Source organism: Heliangelus exortis, chromosome 18 (genome assembly GCF_036169615.1).
Source record: "Heliangelus exortis chromosome 18, bHelExo1.hap1, whole genome shotgun sequence".
Classification (NCBI taxonomy): Eukaryota; Metazoa; Chordata; class Aves; order Apodiformes; family Trochilidae; genus Heliangelus; species Heliangelus exortis.
In genome coordinates, this window is record NC_092439.1 from 4,268,709 (window position 1) to 4,282,636 (window position 13,928).

At 43.6% G+C, this 13,928-nt stretch overlaps 1 protein-coding gene across 6 annotated transcripts in view; it reads left to right on the forward strand.

Moving 5' to 3' along the window:
* Positions 1-8,538: 8,538 nt before the first annotated feature.
* ANO5 (anoctamin 5) overlaps positions 8,539-13,928 on the forward strand; it is a 55,709-nt gene continuing 50,319 nt past the window's right edge. For 5 of the 6 annotated variants that reach the window (XM_071762460.1, XM_071762461.1, XM_071762465.1 and 2 more), the window contains exon 1: positions 8,539-8,714. In XM_071762460.1, coding sequence (XP_071618561.1) covers positions 8,654-8,714 — 61 coding nt within the window. In that variant the 5' untranslated portion in view covers positions 8,539-8,653. The remainder of the gene's footprint in view (positions 8,715-13,928) is intronic. The other variant, XM_071762466.1, reaches the window with a different exon arrangement.

The following is a 13,928-nucleotide window of genomic DNA, read 5'->3' on the forward strand; positions in this document are numbered from 1 at the left end:
AACGGTTTATGAGAGATGTGTGGAAAGGGTTTCTCAAAACGTAAGAGAGGGGCTCATGAAGCTGCAGCATGGGATGATGACTATTTCAGGGAAGGATTGTATAAAAGTTTCTGGTTTTTGGAGGACAAATCTCTCCTGTATGATTTACAGATATGGTAAAATGTACCACAGTAAAAGAATACTAATGATTGATTCTTCACTGCTAAAAAAAATCAGAGTTAAGAAAGGTTGATTAAAGCAAGTGCTACAAGTGCTGTTGACCCTGACAACATTCTCAATTGTGTTGAATTAGAGAATATGAGCCCAAATCTACCAGCAGAGCATGATCTTGAAAATTAATTCAGAATGAAGATTATCAAATGTCTTGGAAAAAAAAGGCATCGTAATAGAAGAAGAGATTTTAAATATGAATTATAGAACATGCAGATAGAAAAATAATTACAGACCCTTAGACCACCAGAATTTCTTAAGAAAATTCTGTGGATCAAAGGTACCAAACCATAAGCAGAGAGTCAGAAATGCTATTTAAAAACAACATGGATGCTCATAAGTGCAAGGTAAAGAGAAATCTGCTTGTCTCAGCTTTCATTTGAGCATGATAGCAATGTGTGGGAAGAATATTAATATTATAAACAGAACAGAGAAATGAAGCTTAATAACTTCATTACTTTGTGAAAGTACAAAGGAAATGAAGAAAAAAGCTGCAGCAGGCCAAGGCAAAGTTAGGTAATACAGATGGTGCCTCATTGTCTAATGATTGATAAGAGCAGTGATTACTGACAGTTTTTAAAATTTCATTCTATTTTAATTCTCAATATGTCAGAGCCAGGAAAATTAAATCATATCAGAAGCCACAGACCTATTACTGAAAGGCCAATTTTTATGAAGCTTTTCCTCAGTAATTTTAGCAGAGAGATTAACTAAAGCCACTCCATTAACTTGAGTTAACAAGTTTCAGGAGAACATCAGGCAAAACTGGGATAGGAATTGTTGCATTTACAGATACAGCACAAGGCTTTGCTTCTGTTTCCAAAGATCCTTGGAAATCAAGGAGTAAACATCCTTGATAGTCATAGTAGTAATATGATTCAAGACTCCTATCAGAACATGCAGATATTCTTTGAACTGAAAAATGAAGTAGCATCACTTGTCTTAATGCAGAGATGGATGAGGAAAGCTGGTGTTACTCCTCCTGGGTAAAGTTGACTCATCAAATGCACCATGAGAAGTGATGGGGCAGGGTACCAGCTGGTAAGAGTCAGACCTCTGAATCTGCAAATCCTGATGTCACAGCTTAACCCATGGAATGGCATGAAGGAAAATACTATGTCCACTGAGTCTTTGTGGAGTTGACTGGTTTTAAAAGCCAGGCCAGAAAGTGACGTGTTTTATACCAGCTCAGTTCCTGATTCGTGCACAATTTAAGACTGAAGCACAGACGTCAATAGATACCCAAGAGGTTATAGTTAGAAGGCACAACAAGCTTGTCTTCTGATAAACAAGACAATTTACAATTCATAAGAAGAACTATATTATAGACAATAGCAACCATCTCAAGAAAAGATATTTGACTTTTATTAGAGATGGCATAGTTCCCCTTAGAAATTCAGAAGTCTGACAGAAAAGGAGAATTAACATTCTGAGAGGTAGCCACTGAAAAAGTGTTAATGGCAGACTTGAGCTAGAGAAATTACTGAATTATGTGCTGGTCTATTTGTGTTACACTTTGGCTTTCCCACCTGAAGTCAGAACTAAACAGCAAAACTAGAAATTGCATTGCTGCCTCTTTGAAACCAGATAAGACAAAGTAGCACCTTGCATTTTGTGGGCTTTTATCTATTCCCTTGAAATTTTAAATATACTTCCCAGCCAAAGAATGTTTTGATATTACAGATTTCTTACTTATCACTTTTATTCATTTGCACTCTGTTCCTTCCAGGCTCTGCTTTTTCCTGTTTAGAATGTGTACATAAATTACTAGATTATATTGATTTCATCCTCCTATTCATACCTCTTGCTTTTTAAAGCAGTGATTTTAGAGATACATCTTTTCTGCTTAAATTTACTGCTTTGCTTTTTAGCTGATCCTTCTGATTCTGTTTGATGTTGCTGAGGGTGGCTGTGCTATTCACAGCTCTTGCTGCTCTTGGATGCTTATCATGTTCACAGAGCTGACACAACTCATCTGTGTGCCCAGCCTGAGCTGTGCCTGGGATGGACAGGTCAGCAAGGGCAGCTCCAACACTCTGCAAAAAGAGTTCCCCTGAGTGAGCAGATAAGTGCTACATTATTCAGACAGGATCTGGGATAGGGAAAGGCTGGAAACCTTATGGTCACTGTGTCTCACAGAGTTGTGTGGAAAAGCTGTGAACACGAGAAGGCAGATGAACAACCAAGTGCTACCAGGCCACCAGCAGAAAGCGGGGCAGCTCTTCGCAGCCCTTTCTACTATCCTTCTCCTGACTGCTGGGCCTTGCCCCTTCATCACCTGCTTGGCCTCGCCTCAGACAACCAGCAGATGGTGGGGCAGCTCTTTGCAGCACTTTCTTCTATCCCTCTCCTCACTGCTGGAAGCCACCTCCTCATCAGATGATTAGCCTCGCCTGACAACACCAGCACAAGGAAGGGCAGCTTTTTGCAGCCCTTTCTTCTATCCCTCTCCGCACTGCTGGGCATCGCCCCTTCATGAGCTGCTTGGCCTCACCTGAGACCACCAGCAGAAGGCAGGGCAGCTCTTCGCAGCCCTTTCTTCTATCCCTCTCTGCAGTACTGGGCACTGCCCCTCATCAGCTGCTTGGCCTCGCCTGAGAACACCAGCAGAATGTGGGGCATCTCTTCGCTGCCCTTTCTTCTATCCCTCCCTGCACTGCCTGGTGTTTTCCCTTCATCAGCTGCTTGGCCTTGACTGAGAACACCAGCAGAAGGCGGGGCAGCTCTTCGCAGCCCTTCTGTCTATCCCTCTCCTCACTGCTGTGTGCCGTCCCCTCATCAGCTGCTTGGCCTCGCCTGAGACCGCCAGCAGAAGGCGAGGCAGCTCTTTGCAGCACTTTCTTCTATCCCTCTCCTCACTGCTGGGCATCGCCCCTTTATCAGCTGCTTGGCCTTGCCTGAGACTGCCAACAGATGGTGGGGCAGCTCTTCACAGCCCTTTCCTCTATCCCTCTCCTCACTGCTGGGTGTCGCCCCCTCATCATCTGCTTGGCCTCTCCTGTGACCACCAGGAGAAGGTTGGTATTTCTAAATTGGCATTTCTGCTGTAATGTCCAAGGTGATTAATGCACACTGAACTGAAACAATTTTTCAAATATTTTTTCTACAACTTCTGATCTCCCTGAATCATTTCAATGCTCTGACTTTCACACATCACTCCCTTTTATTTACTCCAAAATTCTCTGTGTTTAAAAAAAATATATATAATTTTAATTTTTTTTATATATTTTTAGTTTCTGGATAATCAACAGATGCAGGTAAAGAAACAAAATGAGACTTATCCACCTTTCTGGGTTTCACAGGAGAAAAACACTATTACCACCAGAGGGCACTAAACCCTGAGAAACTCAAATGTCTATAAAAGCACGAGAGAAAATGAATGATTTCTCCAGAAGCATATAGGAAGTTGCTAAGATTATGCAACTTCTTAATTTAGCATTGTCATTTAAATGCCAAAACTGATGAAGTGGCCTCATCCCAACCCTACTGCATTCAATAATCTTTTAGGTCAGTGTACCTAGAAGTGCACAGCCCATCAGAATTAAATACTGATCTGCACTCATGCTCTTCAGAAGCAGTTTAGCAAGATCGATAGAGCTATACCCCCAGAGACATGATGAGAGCAAAGAATCATGTCACAAACGTTGTTAGTGAATAGATTTTGTTCATGGTCAAGTATCTTACAGATGGACTCGATGATGTTAGAGGTCCTTTCCAACCTTAATGATTCTAAGGTCTTTGAGTACGTCTCTACCTCCAGGAGATAAATGTATTCTCTCTATTCTTTAAAATACACCAAAGCAATATATTTTTCTTATTTTTTTTTTTTTAAGTGCAATTATAGGAGCATAACTGCAAGATTACAGACCTAAGATGGAGTGCTTGAAATGGGATACAGGCTTCTGCTAAGATTACTTTGGTCTCTAGCAGCTCTTTCAAAACCAGTGTCACTCACAGTGCTGGTGTCCCAGTTTCACACTTTCCCTCTCCAGCAGCCAGCACTGTCACTGTTAGGGGACAGCTGGACTTAGCCTGGACCCCGCCCATGCAGTTTCCTTGCCTTGGGGTGAGTGCAGACAGGGTAGCTGGTGTTACTCATATTGTTTCAAGTGCATATAAAGTCTAGATTATAGTCTGTAAAGTCATTTGTTTGTTTAAACATCATAGGTGTTTTTCTAACCTGCACGGCTTTCTGCAAACAGCTGCCTGACTGAAAAGTAATGGATTAGGAAAAAACCACAGTGAGTAATAATGAATTTTGCATACTATGTAAAACTTTTAACTTCCTTTGAGAGGTGTTTCCATTCTTCTGCTTAGCACCACAGCTCTCTAAGGCACTCTCCTCACTTCCTGATGGCTTTAGGGCTCTGCTGAAGCACACATTTAGCTGTCTCAATACACAGATCTATATGCCCATCCCATCAGCAAACCTGGCTGCATTCCATAGTGCCTAATCCTGCTGTGTTATTCAAGCAGCTGGGTTTTACCTTAGGAACTGTGTATAGAGAGCTGAGATGTCAAACATCAGGAGGGGCTGAACCCTCTTCACTCACAGTAATTGGCCTGTCATGCTCCAGGCTTGTGTTGAAACTTAACTGTTTTTATTGCCCGAGGCACAGAAACTGTGTTTCCTTTCTGGTGCATTTAAAACCCAAACAAGCAAGCAAACAAAACCCTGTGATAACTGAATTATGGTTTTGGATATCATAATACTGGATGGGACACTTTAACTTTCTAAATCTGCTTGGCATCTGGCCCTACTGATCTCTAAAAGATTAATTTCTTTACTAATTACTATATTGTAGATACGTGTTTTTAGTGGAAGTGTAAGGAATACTTTTTTTTTTTTTTTTAATATGAGGCTGTAAATCTGTTCCACACTTTCAAAAAAGCTTGTCAATGGAAGGCAGGACTTTATAAGGGCTACAAACTATCCGCTCTCCTTCAGCACAAAGAAAGGATTACATCTGGCTCCTAAAGACTCTAAGTGTAATCACTGCTGGTAATTTTTGGTGACCTAGACACACTGATTTCTAGGTATTTTTATTATTTTTATGATTAGAAACAGTGTCCAAACTCCAGCCCACCAAAAGCAGAAATATTATGGCATACCTGGCTGTTGTATTGGTATTTCAGGAATAAACAGGTCCTGCCATTGAAAGGTTTCCCATTTCCTCCTTTGCTTTGGCAGTGCCTGTTGCTGGCAGTGGCTCAGGAAACTGAAAGCCCAGAAAAAAAGAAAAAAAAATCAGTCAGCTTAATGCTTCAGGTTTACTGGAGTCATTGTATCACCTTATGAACTATCGTCTGTGCCTTTTGAAGGCACCGTGGTCCTGACTCACTTTGACATCCTGTGAAACCATGGGGTCAAGGCAATGGCTGCTTATATTCTGAGTATACAAAAAATCTTAATTTTGGGCCTTGCATGGAACTCCTATGTGTCTGCCACGGGTACAAGGACTTCCAGAGAGAATGTCTTCTGGGAGAGTGACTTCTGTCCCCTCACTTATGCAAGCTAATGTGTAGTTTACACAAATTCAGTGCTTCAACAAACCATGAGCCTACAGAGATCTGCAAAACCATCTGCAAAACCATTTGGATGTGGTACTTCTGTGGCTTTAGGTATGGTTGGCTTCTCTGGGTGGAGCTGGGCACAGTGAATGTGTAATTAGAAGGCAAAACCCAGCAATGGTTGCTGCAATTCTTGCTGTTCCTGGCTCTAATTGCATCTTTTATGGGGATAAAAATATTTATCTGGGATATATAATGTTGTGAGAAAATTAAAGGCTAAGAAAATTCAGCTTTTAAGCCAAAACTTGTATGTTGTGTGCAGTTACAAGCTGTCTAAAGGTGCCCTTTGGTGTGCCATGCCCGTGCTCCTTGTTCCCACCACCCTGCATCATGAGATTAAAAAACAAACTAAAGATTTCAGACTTTGGAAAGCAACCAGACACATTTTTAGGTCTTGCTCCTGACTAAAAATATACTCACTGAAGTTGCACAGAACAACTAAAGGCCTAATACAACCTGTAGCCTGGAAAACAAGCCCAACCTGAACTTACTTTATTTCAACTTTATATCAAGAAATCCTGTCATGAAACTTCCATTGTGTGACAGTTGGCCAAGTACCAGAATTCCTTATCAGTTTGGAATATAAATCAGGCAGTAAAAGCTGAATATACAGAAAGTTTATCTGATAGAAGGCTTCAAGGTCTGCCCTGAGATGACACTAACAAACAAAAAACACATGAAATATCTGTGCTGAACAAAGAGTCAGTTGGAAACTACCTCAGGTAATGATCTGAGCAGCAGTGAGGCAGCAATGAGGGGATGGGGATGTTGGAGACACAGTAAGGCACCTGCTCCAGGAGAAGGGACAGGAGCTGTGCCTGTACCCTGCCCTGGTGAGGCCACACATCAAATCCTGTGTTCAGTTTTGGGCCCCTCACTACAATAAGGTCACTGAGGTGCTGGAGAGTGTCCAGAGAAGGGCAGTGAATCCGGTGAAGGGTCCTGAGCACAAGTCATGGTAGGAGTGGAACTCCTGTTGTTCAGCCTTGGAGAAAAGGAGGCTGAAGAACCTTCTCGTTCACTACAATTGTCTGAAAAGAGGTAGGAACTAGGTACAGGTTGGCCTCTTCTCCCAAATATCAAGTGATAGGACAAGGAAATGGCCTCAAGTTGTGCCAGGGAAGGTTCAGATCCTACACTGGGAAAAATTTCTTCACCAGAGGAGTTGTCAGGCATTGGAACAGGTTGCCCGGGTTGTGTCACCTTCCCTTGAGGTGTTTAAAAGCCTCAGAGAGATGTGGGGCTCAGGGACATGGCTTAGTGGTGGACTTGGCAGTTTATGGTTGGACTTGATGATCTTAAAGATCTTTTCCAACCAAAACAATTATATGATTCTATGGAACTTCAGGTCCTCCATGGCACCATCAGGCTCTGGTCCTGAGAGATGCCCTCTGGTTTAGAGATCACAAAGGATTCAGCCAGCCTGAGGGGCAAATTCTGTCTTGATCCAGCACCTGGAATGAAAGATCTGTGTTTCTTCTGGCACCTTTTCATGCCTCATTTCCCTTTCCTCAAGCTTTATTCTTATTTCTGTCTCTCTCCCAGGATCATTAGCCAAGAGAGTGTTTTTGCCAGCTCTGAATCTGTAATCAGGACAGTGAACAGCATTATCCTTCACTGCCTGGCACCAGCATAAATTTGCCCTGTAGGCAAGAGAACTGTGTGCTGCTCTTAACATCCCTGCAGGATCAAAAGTAACAGCAAATTTATGCTCAGTAAAGAATGGCTTTACTGCTTTTGACTGTTTTTTTCTTCATAGTAGCTTGCATGGGGCTATGTTTTATGTTTGTGATGAAAACAGTGCTGGTAACACAGGGATGCTTTCCTTACTGAGAGGTAACATTGCCGATGCCTTTTCTGCTCCTCTGGCTGCCTGCAGTGAGCAGGCTGGGGGTGCACAACAAGCTGGGAGGGGACACAGCGGGGACAGCTGAGCTCAACTGACCCAAGGGATATCTATGCAATAGGACGTCATGCTCAGAAATAAACATCCGAGGGTGAACCTTGGTAAGGGGATGGCCACTGGTCAGTTAGTGGGGAGAAATTTTCTTCTATATTAATTGCTCTTAGTGCTTTGTTTTGCGTTTTTCCTGAGTTTTGGTGTTTTGTTTTTTGGTTTTTTTTTTTTTTTTTTTGGTTTTGGTTTTTTTTGTTGTTGTTTTGTTTTGGGTTTTTTGGTTTGTTTTTTGTTCGTTTGGTTGGTTGGTTTTTGGGTTTTTTTTTTAGATTTTGAATTATTAAACTGTTAATATTAAAGCACTCGTTTTCTAAGTTTCACCTCTTAGACTGTCTCGCCCCACTCTGGGGGGCAGCAAGCTGCGGTCTCTGGTCTCTGTTAAACCACAACCCTGCCCCACAGAGGGAATATTACTGTACTCCACCTCCTTTCCCTTCTTCTCTCATGAAAGAACAACTCATAAAAAAAAACGCAGCGGGGGCAGGGAGGTGGGGGAAATACGATCCACTAAAGGAGCGCGGAGAAACCCTCTTGAGATTTCAGCCATATTCACATTTTTGGATGTCTGCCTAGCTCGCCTTCGGTCGCCTCTATCTACGTAACGGAAAAACGAAGGATTAATGGAGATCTTAGTGAGGAAAACACCTTCCTCACGGATAAACACGGCGACCACGATCCGGAGCGGCTCTCGCCCCGTCGTCCGCCCGCGGCGGGAACCGCGCCCGGTTCAGTGAGGGCCCCGGTTCCCCCCTCCCTCCCCCGGTTCCCCCCCTCTTCCCGCTCCGCCTCTGCGGGCATTGCGCATGCATGGGGCGGCCCCCCAGCCACTGAGTCACCCCCTCTTCTCCCATCCGCTCCCGGGAGGCATCCCCAGCCGCGGGCCAGGAGGGAGAAGAGAGAAAAAAGGCGGCCACCATGAATCGTCTGGGCAAGAAAGGGAATGAGACCCTGATCGAGATGGCTCTGTCCACGGATGGTAGGAGATGACGGAGACGGGAAAAGAGGGGGGTTGGGGGGGATCGCTGCTTTGTTCCGCCTCCCCTTCCTTCTGGGAGGAGGGTGCTGCGGGGCCGGGCGCGGCCGGGGCTTCCTGCCCGCGGGTGGCTCGGAGCCCGGGTGGGAGGCGAAGGGACTCCCGGCAGGGAATGGTGGTGGTGAGGAGGTGTTGGACGTGCTGGTTTTACCTCAGAGATCTCGGAGATGGGGTTGATCTTGACTGACTCCTGCGTCTGTCTTCCATCGCCCGGTTTCTGCTGAAAATACCAAATACATTTGTATGAGCTTGAGCATAGTTTGGTTAGGTCTTTCCAAAAAAAAAAAAAAAAAAAAAAAAAAAAAAAGAAGGAAAGAAAAAAGAAGAGGAAAAAAGAGGCTCCTACATCAATACACAGCTCAAAACCAAAACCAGGGATAACACTTGATCGCTTTTTTTTTTTCAACACACTTGAGATGTAAAGTCTGGCTTTGGCTCCGAGCAAACTTTCTAAAAGCAGCAGCTGGGTTCAGGCAGAACCCATCCACTGGCTGCTGGTGCAGTACAAGTACTGGCTGCTGTCAGTACAAGAATGTTCCGAGCAGACCAGGTCACTTTTGAAGGTGGGAGCATCCCACCTCCTGCCTCACTCCATCCCAGATGTCTGGGATGCTTTGGGCAAGGCCTCCACACCAGTTACAGCTGGTGGGGGTGTGTTGGTGCCTTGCTGTTTTGCAGTAGCCAGGTTACAGTTTTCAGTTCATGTCAGTATGTAATGTAATGACTTAGAATAAATGTGGTAATAGTATTTCATAAAATAACATGACGCAAGTGCTGAGTGTGTATTTATCACTTCCACACCTGGCAACATGAATCGACAGCAAGATGTGAGATAATGAGATGATATTTTTAAAAAGATTCTAAGATAATAATTTTTTAAAAATGCAAAAGAAAACCGCTGACTGAGGAAAATTTCTTTAGGGAAGCGATACTTTGCCATCAGTCCTAGAAGTGAAGTTCTTAAAGCAGGGAGGAACCACTAAGAGCTTCTGGGTTGGCTGCTGGAGTTGTGTGTTTTCCCTCTCAGCTTGACTGCACTTTCCCTTTCAGAAAAATGCATAATACCATTTTAAACACCTCGAGTGCTAGAGGGAAATGATTTTCAAAATGTTTGATGGTCTTGTTTCAGAGGAGTGTGACAGCAGCTAATAACTATGAATATTACCCAAAATAAGCTGTTTACAGTGACAGCAAGGAGTGGTGTCCAACTGCAGCGAGGCGGGCAGCCACAGCAAGTGTCAGACGAAGGTTTTTCCTCTCTGGAAGCCCAGTGGAGCTGGCAGGCTGGCTCAGGAGCCAGAGCAGATGGGAGTTACAGCCCCTTGGCCAGCAGAGCATTTCCACAGTCTTGTGGGGAATCCTGAGTCATTGCCCATCCCGCTGCCTGTGAGCAGTGAAAAGTGCTTGGGACTGAGCTCCCATTCTAACCAGGTTCTTTGAGACCAAAAAAAAATATTTACAAAGTATGCGGTAACCATTTAGAGAATGATGTTAGAAATCATGTTTGTAAATTTAATTTCGCAGCAGTGAAGTTTTCCAAGGAGTATCTTGCGTTTTTTTGTAGTCGTAAACTTTTTTTTAAAATCAAACACTTTTCTGAAACAAATTATTACGGGGTAAAATGGGTAGAAATTTTAAAGTTTGTCTTAGTTTGTTGTCCAAAATTCTCTCAAGGATTAAACAGAATAAAATCTTCCTTAAATTATTGTTATAAAATGTTGTGGATTGTTTATTAAACTGTTATATGTATTAGAAATCTTTTATTAAAGTATTGTAGTAAGTTGTTTTGGAAAGTGGGTGGAGCATTAAGATCACAGCCTGGTGACGTAGAGACGAGAGCAGACGAGAAGGCCCTTGGTAACAACTGGAACATGCGCAGTGTATCAAGAAGAGAAATGTAACAAGAAGAGGGGTCTTTAAAAAGCCTGCCGTGAGGAAAAGTGGGCGTGGCAGTTTAGCAGAGCTGAGACTCTCCTGTCACCCAGCGCTGTTTTGCTCATTATTCTACTTGCTACAATTAAATAAATTCTAATTCGGTTTAAAAAGACTCAGAGTACATGGTCAATTTATAACAATTTGGTGCCGTGACTCGGATAAGGGAATAGTGTATGGTGGCTCTTCGGAGGGGGCCCCCGCAGTGATTTTGCGGCTCCGGAGACTGTCAGTCCACTCAACCCTTACCGACGAACCTAAAATCTAGAATATTGAGCAAAAGGAACCGGTAAAATCCCATAAACATTCTGTGCACGGGAGTCCGGACGAAGACGCGTGGGACGCGTAAGTATTGCGCAAGGTATTGCGCAAGGAACAATCCGGGGAGGATTGGCCGTCCGGGCGGGGTTGGTTATCCTGGAATATAACGAATGAGAGGTTCGACATACTGAACCAAGCGAGTGCGGACCCTTTAGTACTGCGGTTCCCATCTCCCGCGAGGGACTGGGCCAGGAATAAGGGGAGCGAGTGAGTGTGTGAGAGAAGATATTCCAGAAGATGGGATCGAAGGGCAGCAAGCCTTCGACACCCATGGGGAGGGTACCCCTGGTGCCTAAGAATACCCCTTTAGCATTTATTTTAGAAGAGTGGAAACACTTCCCAGGAGCAATAGGGAAGAGCAAACAAAAAATGATTGAATATTGTACCAAAGTATGGGGAGGGAAGAAAATTTCTAAAGAAGTTATATGGCCGGTCTATGGGTCTGATAAGGATTGGTTAAGACAACTATTAAACTTTTGGGTTAATGAAAAAGAACCTCTTAATTTGGAGGAAAGTCAATATGCAGCGATATGGTTAGAAACACCCCAGGCTGCATTAAATCCATTGAAAGAAGTGAAGGTTGGACAGAAAAAGAGGAAAGAGAGGAGAGATGAGGACTTTTTAATTCCCCCTCCTTATGTCCAACCATTATCACCCTCTCCTGCTGCCCAACCACTATCACCCCCTCTTGCTGCACAACCACTATCACCCTCTCCTGCTGCCCAACCACTATCACCCCCTCTTGCTGCACAACCACTATCACCCTCTCCTGCTGCCCAACCACTATCACCCCCTCTTGCTGCCCAACCACTATCACTCCCTGCTGCCCCTTCACCATCACCCCCTGCTGCTCAACCAATATCACCCCCTGCTACCCAAGTTGCTCCTGTTGCCCCACTAATATCGCCTCCTGTTGCCTCACTAATATCGCCTCCTGTTGTCCCACTAATATCGCCTCCGGTTGACCCACCACAATTGTCTCATGTTACCCCACCATCACTACCTCCTGTTGCCACACCACCATCTTCTCCTGTAACTCCTGAAACTCCTAGGGCACCACCCCCTCTGTCAGAATTTTCTCCTTCTAGACGGAGAACTAGGAGCCAGACGAGGGCAGTTCAGATGTACCCCTTAAGAGAAATGCCTATGGGAGGACCGCAACCACATATAGGGTATATATCTGTACCCTTAAATTCTGCTGATTTGCGAGAATTTAAGAGGACAGAAATGGGCAGTTTAATTGAGGATCCACTAGGGGTAGCAGAGAGAGTTGATCAATTTTTGGGGCCAAGTCTTTATACGTGGGAAGAAATGCAATCCATCCTAGGGCAGTTGTTTACTGCTGAAGAAAGAGATATGATCAGGAGAGCAGGGATGCGTTTATGGGATGCCCAACATGCCCAGGGACCACAAGCAGACCTTAAATGGCCTCTACAGAATCCAAATTGGGATAATCAGAACCCAGTACATAGAATTAATATGCAGGATTTAAGAGTAATTGTGGTCCAAGGAATTAGAGAGGCAGTACCTCGTGGTCAAAATATTAATAAAGCATTTAGTGAGAGGCAGAAGAAGGATGAGAGTCCTACGGAATGGTTAGAGCGGTTAAGAAAAAGTCTCCAACTATATTCAGGAGTAGATCCTAGTACTCCTGTGGGGCAAGTACTACTTAAAATCCATTTTGTGGCTAAGTCATGGGAAGATATCAGAAAGAAGTTAGAAAAATTAGAAGATTGGCAGGATCGAGGATTGGACGAATTATTACGGGAGGCGCAGAGGGTATATGTTAAGAGAGAAGAGGAGAGCAGTAAGCGACAGATAAAAATGATGGTAGCGGCAGTGAGGGAGGACTGCAAGAGTAGGCCTCCCGAACATAGAACTGCTGGGTGGAAAAAAGAGAACCAGACAGTAAAAAGAGAACAAGGCAGTTGTTTCTATTGTGGGAGAAAAGGACACATTAAACGAGACTGTCGATTAAGAATTAGGGATGAAGAAATGGTAAAGGTAGAATAGGGGTGTCAGGGGCTCTACATTTTGGGGGACCGGAGTCATCGTGAGCCCTTGATAACTTTAAAATTGGGTCCCCAAAAACAAGAATTTACATTTTTGGTGGATACGGGAGCTGAAAAATCGACAATTAAACAAATTCCAAGGGGATGTAAAATTTCTTCTGAAAAGGTACAAGTAATAGGGGCAAAAGGAGAACCTTTTAGGGTAAATAAAATTAAGAATGTAGTATTCGAATCTGAAACTAAGACTGGAATTGGAGAACTTTTGTTAGTTCCCGAGGCAGAATTTAATTTGTTGGGGCGAGATTTGATTGTTGAATTACAGTTGGAAATTAAAGTGAAAGATCAGGAGCTGACGGTATTGGCATATCCCTTAACTGTAGAAGATCATAAACAAATGAGTCCGGATGTGTGGTATTCTCCGGACACAATTAGCAAACTTGAAATTCCTCCCATAAAGATCCAAATTACTGAACCACAAACACCTGTAAGAATTAAACAATATCCAATATCCCTAGAAGGACGGAAGGGATTAAAGCCAGAGATTGATCGACTAATAATACAGGGGATTTTAGAGCCCTGCATGTCACCATTTAACACACCAATTTTACCGGTAAAGAAACCAAATGGGAAGTACAGGCTAGTACATGATTTAAGAGAAATAAATAAAAGAACAATAACACGGTTTCCGGTTGTAGCAAATCCTTATACGTTGTTAAGCAAATTAGGACCTCATCATTCTTGGTACAGTGTGATAGATTTAAAAGACGCTTTTTGGGCCTGTCCCTTAGCAGAAGAATGTCGCGATTATTTTGCATTTGAGTGGGAAGATCCAGATACTAATCGGAAACAACAACTGAGGTGGACCGTGCTCCCACAGGGGTTTACGGAGTCC